This window comes from Neodiprion fabricii, chromosome 1 (assembly GCF_021155785.1).
Source record: "Neodiprion fabricii isolate iyNeoFabr1 chromosome 1, iyNeoFabr1.1, whole genome shotgun sequence".
Lineage (NCBI taxonomy): Eukaryota > Metazoa > Arthropoda > Insecta > Hymenoptera > Diprionidae > Neodiprion > Neodiprion fabricii.
Window position 1 is genome coordinate 25,608,365 of NC_060239.1, and position 15,427 is coordinate 25,623,791.

At 38.0% G+C, this 15,427-nt stretch overlaps 1 protein-coding gene across 6 annotated transcripts in view; it reads left to right on the forward strand.

The window, feature by feature from the left end:
• Window positions 1–15,427, forward strand: part of LOC124174396 (octopamine receptor Oamb) — a 112,926-nt gene that overhangs the window by 92,457 nt on the left and 5,042 nt on the right. For 5 of the 6 annotated variants that reach the window (XM_046553522.1, XM_046553521.1, XM_046553519.1 and 2 more), the window contains 5 exons: window positions 8,665–10,436; window positions 11,851–11,988; window positions 12,539–12,637; window positions 13,475–13,602; window positions 15,015–15,152. In XM_046553522.1, coding sequence (XP_046409478.1) covers window positions 10,176–10,436; window positions 11,851–11,988; window positions 12,539–12,637; window positions 13,475–13,602; window positions 15,015–15,152 — 764 coding nt within the window. In that variant the 5' untranslated portion in view covers window positions 8,665–10,175. The remainder of the gene's footprint in view (window positions 1–8,664; window positions 10,437–11,850; window positions 11,989–12,538; window positions 12,638–13,474; window positions 13,603–15,014; window positions 15,153–15,427) is intronic. The other variant, XM_046553524.1, reaches the window with a different exon arrangement.

A 15,427-nucleotide genomic window follows, 5' to 3' on the forward strand; every position in this document is an offset into this window, starting at 1 on the left:
ATGATTGAATAAACAAACTGAATTCATCATAATTGCCCAGCAGTCTTGAAACATAAAAAATTGTGTTTTAATGTACATGGTAAAATGTCGAAATCGCTTGGAAAAGCTTGAACTTCCAAGAGTGTTTTGAGTTCGTATTTCAGCAAACACGAGCAATAAATACTTTGCTTTCAAAGCTCTTCTTTGTGTTTTTTGTACAAACTTTGACAAATTTTAAACAGCACTCAAGTCAAAGTTTTTCATAAGCTGTTTAGACGTATTTTTTCGATGGAACAAAGCGACGAATCTCAAGTCAAAAGACAGGGCGAAAAATTTTATTGTAATTTCTGCACCGTCTGATGTTTCTCAAATCCTACTCATTCAATCTTAAGCAGTTATGGATAAAAAAGAAGTGTTTTGTTCGAAAAGAAACAAGCACTAAAATTAATAATACACAATCCTATTAGCATGTGTTGATTCGTTTCCGAAACTCTTGTTATCGGACTACTTTTTGCAAGTGCTTCGCTACGATAATATCGCGTTAGCTGTAGAGCTATGAAGAAAACAATAAAGGTACGGATAAAATAAATAATAAATAGCCGCACCTAATTATGCTATATCATAGTTTTTCTAACACGCGGCTTTGCTAATATTGTGTGCGTATCAATCAAGCACGTCGTTTCTATCCTCGATGATCAAGCTGCGTCGTAGCTCTTTTTAATCGATTTCACTTCACGCCTTTCAACCACCGTCAGGTTTCTCGCGATGCTGTCGACGATGCGGCTTTCCGTAGTAATCTGAGATATCGGAGCTGACTTCAAGCGTGTGAAAATGCCGAAAGTTTCCTAAATCATTTGCCGGGTAGTGTTTCAAGTCACGTAACATTGCTCCACTTAAATCAACCTCTAGCCTCGCGCTTCTTTCTTCTTTCTTATCACCCATTCGAGATCGGTCAAAGACTTTTACTCCCTAAGCTCCGTGAAATTTTTCCGTGCCAATTGCCCCCGGGATTCGTGGTGTGAATTCCTTACCGTTAAACCTATAGATTAGCCTAAAACACCTGTTAATTTTAAAAGGAGTTGTTCGACGTTCATCGACATTTAACGGCGGTTACTGTATCACAGAAATGTTGAAAAAATTATTCGCAAAAATGAACCGGTCTGAATTTAATCGAAATCGAGTTTTTTTTTTAAACTTTACAGAAAATACAAAGTCAGTATCGTTTCAATAACAGAGACAATTTCCGAAGAGATTTATTTTATTTATATGACATTCAGTTGAGTAAAAACAATTACACACGTTTCATTTCTGCAACTCAACTACCGGAAACTGCTAGTTATTGTGAGACATTTGATTGCGGTGAGTTTTGGTTTCTTGAAACAGATTTCTGTCATTGCCATAAAAAAAATTACGGAAACTCTGAGAAATTCGCTCAACTTTACGCTACTGTTTTATACCTAAGCTTACTTTAAAAAAAAAAATCAGTTTCTTTTTTCACGTGCCGTTCCGCGTTCCTAACCAGTTCCGTAATCTGTTATTATTCCCTTAATATCGTAACAAGAATTATTGTTCCCATAAGAAAAACGGCGCGATCATCGTGAGCGCTTTTATAGAATCTTATTAGCTTGTTCACATGTCGAAAAAAAGGTTTAAAAATAGCCGGACGTTTTGATAGGCTCGTAGTTTCTTTTACGACATGTCGACAGGGTTAAATTTATTGTACAGTTATATAATACACACACATGCACATAAAGAGTAAAATAATAAATTAGACCATATAAAATGTTCGCCTCTCACGTTTTTACTCAGCTTCAGTTCTTTGCTGCAGCTTTTCACTCGACGCGGGCAAAAACGAGGGGTGGACTAATGGGCCTCGGTAATTTCTCGCCGAAGTATCAGGCGGTCAATTCGTTGGTCGGAGCTCTTGACCACGCTACTACAAAGACTCTCGCGACACGAGCCATGAGAATTCTTTCATGTAGAAGCGAGGAAAATGCATCGGTTGAATTTTTGATTCACCGTAACAATATGCACTTTATTTCACTCGTGTGAATGGACATAAGTATCGAAGTTTTTTAGGGGTGAATTTAAACTCCTTTGCGATTAAATCTGCAATTCAATCCCATGGAAATTTGCTTCGCATAGATACTCTGCAACGGACCTTTCCTTTCCGGACTTATTTAGTTGAAAGACAAGGCTTGTTTGTTTCGAAACAATTTCCCTCTCAAATAATTCATACAATGATTAAGATGTAAGCATGGTTTACGACGGAAATCTCGAGTTTCGTACAGCAAGGGGAAGCCTTGTCTCATTACCTACGATCGGATTTTTAACGAAGAAGAATGACATACGTTTAAAAATCGAATCGTTGACTTGAATGATAGGCCTCGAACTGCCGCCACTTTCCAATTTCGTTTTTAACAATTGTTTTTTTTTCGGCTCGTAGCTAATTCTCTTGTGTATAAATAATTCGAAATATAATGCGTATTTTTTCATCGCATTTAATGAGGATAATATCTGAATTGATGCAGTCGTCATTTGCTGACATTGATACTGCTGTCGTTATCTTAGCCGATGCGTTGTCGCATTAAATCAGCGTGCTCTGGCCCTTTATTTACGAGGCTCGCTACCCTGACTCGGGTCTCTCGCAATTTCGATGATAGGCAGGTAACGGGCAAGAATTGCTTTGGGGATAACGCGTTGCTCATATAGTCCCAGCGCTTTCCTCGGTTCATTCATCTGTCCATTCGCCTGTCCTGCACCCGTCCATTTAAGCCCCTGCGAATAAGATGACCGCGTATATCGAAATTGGAAGTTTCGCTCAACCTTCAACGAGACCCACCTCAGCCATTCAGGAATGATGGTGATGAAATTTAGATGAAAGAGGTTGATGAATAATTCTGAGTATCAAAATAACTCACAGAATTGACGGGGTCCATTCATATTTCATTCTGAAAGCTTTTATCAATTGCAAATACACGAATTTCACTCCTTGTGTTATTACAACGCTACGATAAAAGAATTTTTATCCCAGTCGAGCTGCAGGTCCAACGTATAATATTCACTCGCTTTACACCGTAATTACACATAAGATTCCACCGATTTTTACGTAACTCGTACGTCTTTGCAGTGAATAATTCAACCCCGAAAGTTGAATTTGTATACATGCTTATCGCAGCAGAAATTTCTTTTCATCTCTTCATGTAACATTTGTAACATCGTTGTCAGATTTACGATACCGGAAGAACGAAATACTCGCATACGTAAATTCGCGCGAACGTTTGATCCAGTAATTTTTCACGTGTGCAGGGAATGTGAAGGAACGAAAAAACATTCGTATATACTTTATGCAGTACTATACAGTGTCGACTTAAAGTCAGATACGTGGCAGTGACAGTTTTTAGGGGTGAAAAGTTTGGAAAATTGTTTCAAAAGTTTTTTGGTAACAGAAAAAATGGCTTCGGAAGAAACGAAACAAAGTTTCTGGTCTCCCTCGCGTATAAGGGAGCGAGAGAAGAACAAAGAATGAGAGACAGAGCGAAAGAAAGTGAGAAAGCGAGCAGAGTTCGATGCTGCGAAACCGACGCGATTGAATTTCTTTCGGGTGCTAAAGTATGCGGGAATATGAGAGAACGTTTTTCGTGTTCAAAAGAGGTCAGAGGTCGTGTACGAACCAAGATTTTCAGGATCACTCTGCTTATTCCTGTTCTTACTCTTGTCGCAAATGTCATTTTTGCGTGACTTAAAATCTAGGGCACGAAAGGATGCATTTTCTATGGTCATAACGTCTTAAATCAGTTCGGTTCAATCCACTCGAGTCTTAAAGCAGTACTGAATTTTGATGAGATCATAAGTCCGACGGACAAAAATCACCGGATTTAAACGATCTGCGGGAAAAGTATCCCCGGAGATTTCTCAGAGTATAAAAAGTGGATAATTAGAATGCGGGAGATGGAAACGGAAAGAATATTGTAGAAAGGGAAAATTGAAGTTGGATAATTCTTTCCCCAATGCGGACGTGATGAAAACGAGTCGTTTCCTTCGCCTCTCGTCAAGCAATGCATATATTTCGAAATACCAATACCTTGGTGACGCTACATCCGGTTGACGATCACCAGCAATCAGCGTGCCCGATAAAAAATAACACGAAATCAGGTCTCCGCAAAATTTCGTTTCATAGGCTAATGAATAAAAATTAATTAGTTTTCCATGATTTTTTCGTCACATTCGATCCACGATAAGTATAATACCGGATGAAACACACGATTTGAAAATCAAGTATTTGTTTCATTAATACTTCAACTTTCACAGATCTGGAAAATCACTCGCGTTATTAGTTCACACGTTGTTGACAAATTACTCAATATTGCAGTAGGACGGTTGTGACAAGTGCCAACAGTTATTACTATCGCATGCATAGTAACTCTGGTGCACCTACTGCATCGGTTTGAAAGGTTCAGGAAAAATTCCGAACTAAACTTTATGCTGTAGTTATATCACGGTTTGCTGTCCCTTGCAGAATATTCTAGCTTCAGGCAGTTTGTAACAGTTCATGATTCTATAAAAAATGCGCGTGCAATATTAAAAGTTATTTGGCACGGCTGCGTTTTCTTTTTTTCTTCACCGGTGGCACATTCAGGTAATTTATCGAGCACCGTAAAAGTGTTTCAGAGTAATATTTTAACTTTCTATGGGCTTCCATCACACGGCTATAACGTGCCATCCCTTGGGTGGGAGTAAAAATGTTGAGGCATCAGAAAATTTGAAGATATAATTACGAATTTACAAGGACACAGAAATCTGATTTCTAAAATTTCAAAATGCAGATGATCAACAATATAGAAACTTCAGTGTGAACAAGAATATATGGAATGCCGAAAAACAGAATCTTCGAAATTTTGGCTCTCTGTGTTTTGACGTAAACTTACGCTTTTTGTCAAAATTTTGTACTTGCGACCCTTCGATTTTCTAAACCTTCTACATTTTTTCACCAACTTCCAAAGATTGCAATAATATCGGCATCGTTAAATTTGTCGACGAATTTCCCCATGACTCAGGCAAGTTTGAGACGTGCGACAAAAAAAGTTGCGAGCACAATATATACACCACACACCGATTTACGACATTGCGCAGAAAATAAGTGATGAAAGTATGTCATACGTTGTTACTGCGAAGTAAAGAAGAAAGGTATGTGTGCTTGAAAATTTCGCAATAGAGATTTTCACCATTCTTCGTGCCTTTACGGGCCTAAGAAAACAAAATATCAAAGTCTTGAAGGATCAGCGCAATTTGTGCGCTTCGACGAAAGGTAATAGATTTCGAGTCTCGAACAGATAACTCGTGAGTATTTGCAGTATTCGGCCTGAGTTCCTAAATTAGAATCTCCGATATCGCGGATACGATTTATTAAAGGTATAACAGACTGCTCTCGTTTATAGCCATAAGCGCCGATATGCGTGAGTCTTCATTTCTGGAAAGAAGAAAAAAAAAAAAAACGAAATCCGTGAAAAGAAGACGTTGAATTTCGTATGAAACCTCATTTCAACTGTGTACACTTGCACCCTCGCTACATTATACCTGGTACACTTCAATCTGTGTGCAGTCTCTGTACGTGAATATACCAAGATTAACTCTTCACCTCGTGTGCTGAGCTCGTTCACGCTGCTCTAGTTTTCAACCGGCAACCGAAAAGCGAACCTGAAATAACTGACCGATCGGACATTGGACGATGTAAATTAGCTGTCTCCGGGCGGTTGAAAATCAAGGGAAAACGCGATTTACGTCAGGCTCTTAGCATGATTTCAATGATCTCGAGTAGCCCCATGTTAGTGTTATTATCTACTAACATATGCTATTCGTAAACAGGCATACAAATTATTGACATAACTTTGTCTTTTTTAAGTTTTCACACAAACTGTACGGACGGAAATCACATTATAATCTAATGCTTTGTTCCAAATGGTGCAGAATTGAGTTTCTCAGCTGAAAACTAACGCTGTGCAAGAGGCTTTGATTATGCCCGAAAATTATTCAAAAAAATTTCTCAGATACCGTACGGAACGCTGATGAAAGCTTTTTTCTACATCACTGTTGTACAGCCGTGGATCATCTATAATTTCCCATTTCGCAATTCCAACTTGAATCACCTTTACGCCTCGTGAGCTTTTTCCACAAAGGCTTTACCTCGATTAGCCGTTTTTCATTTGGAACCGTCACCCTCGTTAGTCATTTATTCATTTACGTTTTCACTATGCAGACAAATCTATGTACCAGAATGAGGTTAAATTTTCAACATGAATAAAGGCGCAAGATAAAACACAGAAATCAATTCGGATGTAATCAACCTTTTACGCAAAATGGGATTGCTGCGGCTTCAATTTACTCTCAATCCATTCCATGTGGGAATCCCTTTTACACGAAGGAAATCTTTCTTCGCTATTTTTATTCTCGTGTTTACCGGCACAGTGCGAAAATATAATTTGTTCAAACCGTGTCTCAACCTGCGATCCATGCTCATATTACTTATGATAAAGTTCATATTCCGAACCATTTGGCGATGAATCCTAAGTCATTCACGCAATTTCTATAACTGACATACTCATTGTACGGATTTCCGTCTCCGTGGAAAGCTTTCTACGTTCATGAGAAGGTCGAGTTTAAGCCGTGGATATATGGTGTGTATGTATGTGCGTACAGACAGCAGGGATTTAGCGGTGATGCGGGAATTAGCAAGGGGTTGAAAAAGTCCGGAGAGAATGGAAAACAATGGATGTTTGAAAGAGGAGTCGGTCAATTTAACCTTACCTTCTTTCGCAAATATTCCGTAGTGAAATTTTCTTGAAAATACATAGCTGGAGGAGAAGCTCCTTTGTGATAATTGCACGTCTACTTTTATTGCTCGTAATTTCTCTTTCTCCACACACAACAGCAAACTACAAATGCGGTGCATCTCTTACGGCTAACTTGAAGTATACGTGTACTTAATACCAATCTGGCCAAATGCTTTAGAATCCGACTCTGTGAATGCTTTCGGCTTTTTTAAATTCACCCTTCGCATCTCGTTGCTAGTTGGGTATCTCTTAATTAACTCACGGCCAATTACTGCCGGTCTGTACACCACAAGCGGTGGCTGCACTTGAGAAGTAAAAGAATATCTTATACATATCCACTAAATAACGTAATCATATTTCACTTATCAACGCCAATGCACGCTATACGCCAATTTATCGTCACAGATTCGATCTTATCGAGGACTGAGTGTGTAATTATACTTGCGGCCAGATTTACGATCGGCTTGTTCATCGTCACTATAATTATAACCATAACACGTCGATTTCACTTTCCTCTTTTTTCCTTGCTTTCATCGTTTCGTTTTCCTAATTTCAACCAAACATCCACCTGCGATTATCGATTAGGGAATATGCACCATTCAAGGATAAAGTGTACTCTGTATCTTTACTTTCGAAGAAGCAATAAAAGACGCTCAACAATCCGCGATTATTTATTAAATCGCCGATCACGAAAAGAATAGGGGAACAATATTGATGGAAACAATATTCTCGATACATTGCGATCGTATAAATTTCACCAACGAATCGTTTCGAGTCATATCAACGATCGAGAAACTCAGCTGACCTGAGCATCCTTCGTTAACGTCTGATTGACGTGTAATTCTATACGTTTGTACAAACGTATGATCGTATATGTTATACCTAGGTTATACATGTGACATATTTCAAGTACAAAATTAGACGAAAGCTGGATATCGTGGGCCAAGGTTATATCGATCAACCGCTAATTACAAATTGAGTGTATAACAATACATCAATCCTACGTATATAATAAGTACGGGATTCTCCACATCAATTCGACTTACCTTCGCGCCTCCTCAGCTTCGATTTTTTCGTTCTTCTGATATGTCGTTGTACGAGGTATGTGAGAAGATCTTTCATGGTTTTATTCAGATTTTTTGTGACTAAAATTTTCAAAGTGCATCACATTCAAAATTTATGTGATTTTTTTGTTCAAAGTGTTAAATCCCGGAAACTATTCGCGGTACAATGATGAACAGAATGAACAAACTTTGGGAAATTGAATGAACCTTCGAATGAAAGATGTTCCATAACTTTTTTCTCAAAGCTGGACTATTTGATTTTCTCGATATTTCAAATAGATTTCTTGGATCAGTCACATGAACCACAAAGAAAATTTCATCGTGGTAGGCAAATTCGTTTATGATGAAGTAAAGTAGGTAAAAATGAAAATTAATATTACATGAATCCGATTTGGGGTTACCGTGACGACTCAGAATAAAAAATACTCGGTTTATGGCAAGAACTAATTTATTTGGAAACGACTCTTCTCACATAATCGTACAACATATCAGAAGATGAAAAAAATCGAAGATTATGAGGTCACTAAGCAAGTTAATTTGACGTGGACAGTCCCATATGTGTACCTGATTTTGTAATTCGATCGTAAAATAATACTTTTTTTGAAAAACAAAAACACATCTGCACTTGATTACCGCTTCTATTTTAACAACTGCAAAACTCGCGATGTTTTATCGGGAGGGAAAATGCCTTTTTCCTACCTCATCTACTCCAACTTCGATGAAATATTCGTCAGATATATTATCGAACGATATATTTCTCACGCTCAGAATAACCCTTACTCTTGTTTCAGGGAGGAATTATGAGGAGAACGCGGAGGGTAAAATGATATCGAGCATGTAAATCGCAAAAGTGAAAAAAAAAAAAAAAAAAAAAAAAAAATGCGGTTCGCCAACTTTGAGAGGATTTCCTAAAACAATAAATTTACTTTAAAAACAAGAGAAAGAAGGAACAAAAGAAGTGAAAAAGGATAGGAAAATGAGACCCAAGCGAATTAAAAAAGAATTATACTTCAGACTGCTAAGATACAGACAATGTTTAAAATACCGAAAGATTATTTAGCTTTCAGAGAATTTTTACGTGAATTCATCGTGTATAACTACATTATACGTACAATATAAATACAGGCTGCAGTGACAAAAATATTTAAAAAAAAAAAAAAAGAAACAGGAAATATAAATAAATATACAGGATAAAATAATTACAAAATCGATTTAAAAATGAATGTAGATAGCATGAAAACGTCGCATGCGTGTAAAACTGCTTTGAAGATAATTTATCTTAAATATACACGTAAATATGTGATTGGAACTCATTAAATGTATCTTTTATTTTTCTGGCTGTGATTTTTGATTAAATAATACGTATATATAGATATGCGCCAAAACCCCGTGGGTGCAAGGTCAACATTTATTATCCATAAAAAACTAATAATAACAACAAAAACAACAGCAACAATGACAACAATAATAATGACCATAATTTAATATATATATGTATATACATATTCGTGTAAAGGCTGATTATATAAAATATATTATATGTCAACAAATTATTGCCCACCTACCATGCATGTAAAAGCAGTCAGTATGGTTTAGATGTGTAAATTGATCCAAGCCCGCAATAATAAATAGACAGTGATTGTGGCCATCTATGACGTGATCAATAAACTGTAAATAGGTATGCACGTAAACCGCGATGCGTTAAGTTAATTTAGTGTTTCGCCATTAATAATAGTGTAGCCGTTTATATGCCATTACCCTTGATGTCCGTAACCACACAATTGACACATAAATTAAAATATGATAATAAATACCGCGCGCAAGTATAAAAGCCATTGTAACCTGTAACCAAAAATTGACCAAAGACAAGCGAAAAAAAGTATAAAAGACGAGACCGGTCGCGGTGTGCGGTAAATTAATTAATCAAGTAATTGATCAGGCCTCATTGAGATTGAAACATTCGCGCTACCTCTCGGAGGCTGGGGAAAAAAGAAGAAAAAAGTAAATGAGCCAAGCCAAAAGAGACAAAAAAAAAAACAATGCTATTAAAAAAATCAAAGACTCTCTAGCTTGTACCTATAATGTCTAATTGACCGCGTCGAGAACGTTTGCAAGTAAAGAAACTAAACGGTATCGAAGAAAAAAATTACTGGGGAATTAAAAAATAAAAATTATGACGGAGCTTCTTCGTAGAAATTTTTTCACACCAACCTAAAGGCGAGTGAAGAAATAAATAGGAGAAAAAGAGTAGGACAAAGGAAGAAGAAGAAGAAGAAAATGGAGAGCCGGAAGTGAGGCTAAGATGCGAGAGCTCAACGAGTCCGCCTGTGCAGCGTTGTACGAGGGCGTCGAGTGGGCTGGGCCAGGAATCGTCGCGACGCTCGTCGTCCTCGCCGTTGTCAACGTTATGGTAGTCCTGGGGAACGTTTTGGTCATTCTGGCCGTTTACCACACGTCCAAATTGAGAAACGTGACCAATATGTTTATAGTCAGTCTCGCCGTTGCGGATCTAATGGTCGGCGTAGCGGTTCTGCCGTTTAGTGCCACTTGGGAAGTATTTAAGGTAAGAATATTTACCCCTTCTTGGGTTTTACCGTGATTTACATCGTTCATTTTTTTAATTTAATTTTAACTTGACGATGTTCACTTTTATCCGCGGACTTTACGTTCAATTATCTTGCTCACGAATCGTGTATCGTGGGAAATAATAGAAATAAAAATGCCTGCGTCCCGAAAGTGAAACTGAATTTGATTAAAAACATTTCTACTTGTATGGGAAAACAGTAAGAACTGAAAATTCTAATGAAGGAAGTTCGGTTATCGGTCCATGTGAAAGCATTTCATTATTTTATCACATTTTAATATGAAAATCGCGTTTCTTGTCAAATTTTGATGAATCGAAGCTCGTTTTATCGTTGATGATTATAAATTCTTCGCAAATCATCTGGAGCGCAACTTCAATAACACTAGTGTATGGGGCGTTTCATGTTAACTCAACCGATGATTTTCCGTCAGAATTTTTGATTTGTTTCAAGATTTTTTATACGATTCTCCGATCACAAAAAAAGCAGTCCTGAATTTTTCTAATTTTTTTACTATAACCGTTAATTTTGATGATTATTCAAAGCTATGTAAAATTGGCATTTTTTACAACTCTCAAAAAATTCTCAAAAATCTTTTCATTTCGATCATTTTGACATCGGCCAGTGACGGGACGGTTTTTTTTTTTTTTTTCTGATGTTTTATAGCATTTCAAACGTCTTGAAAAAACTACATACCATATTTCAATGTTTACCAAATTCTCCAAAAATTACCAAACATTTTGTGTTCAACTCTGAATCCTTTTACGCAAAGACGTAGAACCTTCAAGGAAATCCAGAATGGTGAGGAAAAATCATTGGTCGAGTTGACATGGAATGCACTTTGAAAACTGTAATTTGAACAATTATAACCAGCTATAATGACTGCATACAATTTTCTCAGGCTCGAGTCCATATAAACCTAAAAAAAAATTTATCTCGAGCAATTTGTAGAGACTTGGTAGTAAAAAAATGACCTATAATTCATAAAAATCGCAAAACTGAAAAGGTTTTATTGTTCACGATATTGAATCAATAAACGGACTATCCTAAAATTAATCAAGCTTTTCTGGTTGAAATTTTTCTGTGCCAAGTAAATATTGTATGAATTAAACGTAACTTGGCGAGCTTCGATCACAGCATTTAAACTTTGATTTCCTGCAATCTTTCTATGTTATTTTCTTCAGCCTGTTCCCTCAACTCGTACCGTTGTTCAACTATTTATATAAATTGTATATGTAGAGCGAGAATCTCTAGTTTTTCTGTTTTCGTTAGCCATCGTTCCCTGCGGTTACAGTTAAACATCATTGGAACGGAAAGTAAAATTCTTCCGTATCGGAGAGTCTGCAGGGATCAATCAGCTGTAACTTTGCTTTCTGTCCTCTTCTCCCCGTAAAGGTTTGGATTTTTGGTGACATTTGGTGTTCCGTATGGCTTGCCGTAGACGTGTGGATGTGCACGGCCTCGATTCTGAACTTGTGCGCCATTAGTTTGGACCGATACTTAGCTGTCACAAGGCCAGTGAGCTACCCACAGGTATAACAACGATAAATCAATATATTCATTCCGCTAATATAGAACCTAAAATAGAGGCGCGTTATCGATAACGTGGACTGAATATGCATGCGCCAGACTATAACGAGGTGAAATAACTTCATCGATATTACGGGTCCCGGATTCTTTCGGATCAGTCACGATCAAAATCACTAAATTCGATTTCACGCCAAGTTACCCCAAAGTCAATTCATCAAACGGACAATAAATTGAAGAGTGTTAAAAAATTGTTATTTACTCTATTTATAAGCCTGATACTGTGAATTTCAAGAATTGACTCACGCATTTTTCTTCTCTTAATCACCTGAGAATTACTCAATAATTTCAGAAACCCCGTGATTACGCTCAGGTGAATTAAAAAATTCCTAACAATCTTCGAGTTGACAGTTGTCTTCATTTTACACTTAAGCTATTACGTAATTACGAGCATTGAAAATTTCGAGTAACATTCAACGCGGCAACTTTTCTATGAACGTAACAATTAATCTTTGTTCCGCAACGAGGAATTGTTGATATGTGGTTTTAAACGCAGATCATGTCACCAAAGAGGGCTCGACTTCTTGTGGCGACTGTCTGGGTCCTGAGCTTCGTGATATGTTTCCCTCCTCTCGTGGGCTGGAAAGACAAAGAGGTATAATTAAACTTGATCAATTATCTTCTTACCCCATTGCGGATGTATAAAAAACGCGTTAAAACTAACGTGACACAGTTCGACGGAGCAGTTGGTCTAAATTCCCGGGCGATTATACTTTTTCTGTTACAACTGCAAAACAGCCGGTAGAAAATTACTTTGGAACAATTAAAGTTGTAAAATGAACTAGAAATAATTGTTCTGCGCACAAAGGTATGAATAGCGAATTGGTGCAATTATCAATTACACCCACATTGAGCGTTGCGATTGTAACTTAATATCCAGGAATGACGAAATCGTGTTCCACGTTTACAACGTCCTAATTACCAACAATCGGATTTCACGTAACTTCGTTGAAATTTTGTCATCTACGTGTACATGTACACACAGACACATACATATACTTATATATACAACTATATACCAACTTGGGGGCTGCTAATTTGTACGATACAATTCTGAACAAAAGATACAAAGGTCTGAATTACTCGAAGACACGATGTGGGACGTGTCAATAAGAGGGATCCAAGTTGTTACGCGTCTATTCATCAGTCAATTCATTTCGTTTCAAATTTGTCGCCTCAATTACTTGAAATCCAATTACACCAATTGCCGCAGCAAACGTGACTCTGACAATAAGCGAGCGAGCAATGGAATCACGGCGTAAAACCAACGGCACGCGATAATACCGCTGCTGTTATCCCGATCACGATAGTAACACGTGGGATTTTGTGTTTCGGTTACTTGACTCTTGGGTATGCTTAAGTTATACCTGAAAGAGAATAAAAGTGAGCCTATCATTTTCTCCACTTTAACTCTTCTCGTTTTCCATCCCAGGTACACGCACCCTACAACACGACTCTGTCGCAAACCGGACCCTTCAATATGACCACAATTTTTATTCCGGTCGCTCCCTGTCCCTGGATATGCGAACTCACCAATGATGCCGGGTACGTCGTATACAGGTGAGTCGACACTGTTGAAGCCATTAATTATCCATGACGTTGGTGAAATTCGTACTCGGTCATAAAGTGTCCGCAAATTTTGGTAACGAGGAATCTTGAAGCCTCCGTATAACGATGTCATGCTCGAAAATTGTAACGAAGCTGCAATGCTCAAAGGTCCGCGAGGCACGGTGTCTGAATAATTCATTCGACGCGATGTACGGTCATCGCAATTTGTTTGATAATTTTCAGGCCTGACATGTAATATCCGGAGTTTACTAGATGAGAAAGTTGCGTACGTGTACTTTGCAGTCAATCTAATGCATACCCTCCGCAAAGACCCACGGTGATAAAAATACCTTCGCCTTTACCACATACGACTGGATATATTGCACGGTATACGTACGCGCGATGATAGAAGTTGAGGCGAATTTCAAAGGACAGTCGCAAAAACCGCGCATCTACGTACTTACCCAGATGCCACGCTCATGTGTGTCCACACGTCCTGTGTTGTGTCGGAAGTGTTTTCAAACATTGAGAAAAGCCTGGCCGGGACAGCTACGCTCGGTGTATAACAACTACCGTGCAGTAAGTGAGAGAGAATGACGAGGAGAGGAGCGAGAGAAAAAGGGAAGTTGAAAGGAAAATAAAATAATGGAAAAAAGTTTTCGCCACCCTTGGAAAGAAGAGGTGACGACTATTTTCGAATTAGCATGAGGGTCCGGGGCGGTGTGATCTTGTTTTGAAATCACTTAAAGTTTCGACAAGCGATCCAAGGATTTCGCACACGGCTATAAAGTCTTTACCCACATAAAGTTGTGTTGATTTTTTCACCTCGCACTTTTTACTTCGCTTTCTTTCTCGTTATATCGGTTCGTAAAATTCCTCACTCCGTAGTCATCTTTGTAATGCACGGTAGTTGCAGATTCTATTGGTCTTCCCAGTTTTATGATGCAAATAAAGGAGCGAATGATAAACTCCGGGATTCATGATGGCAATTAAAATGAACAAACGTGCGAATGAATATTTTTCTCTTTAATGCGAATCATTAAATGCTTACTTAAAATCGGCGTTTTAATTTCATCTGATGTATTCAACGGCACGAAATTTTTGACGCTGCAAAATATATCAGCTAATTGCATGATAATTTTCGTAGATACAACCCTGGCAATAAGTTAAACGTAGTTAAACGAGATATAATATACGGATCTGCTCTTATTTCGGTGTTTTTCATCGTCTGAAACGTATCCTGTATTTCCTAAATTCGGTGTCGAGTTCGGTTGCCATGCGTTTGTAACCACCCATCCAAATGATACCAATTTCTAATATACCATCAACCGCGATCCGATTCGTAAAATCACATTTTATTCTCCGTCATTGAATGATTATCGATACGATTGCAAATATGAAATTTTAATTTTTGATTTGCGTAGCGCACTCGGTTCCTTCTACATCCCAATGCTGGTTATGCTCTTCTTCTACTGGCGAATATACAACGCTGCTGTGTCGACGACGAAGGCGATCAATCAAGGATTTCGAACTACAAAGGGCTCGAAAATGCTCGGCTCACGGTAAGCATTGAAATGTGGAGAAGTTGTGTTGTTCTCCGATGTAAGCAAACATTCTCATCCTATCGCAAATTACACCCGTCCTCTGTAAACATGAATCAGTGAAGACCCCATGGTATCTACGTCGCTTTTCAAATGAACCAATGGAAATCGAAATCAGCGATTTGACTGCAATTTGACTCGAGTCACTGGTTCGCATTCATAGAGCACCGCGTGCAATTTGGGATATCCGTGTCAATGGCTGGCCGTTGTATCCATCAATAGACGCAAACACGGAA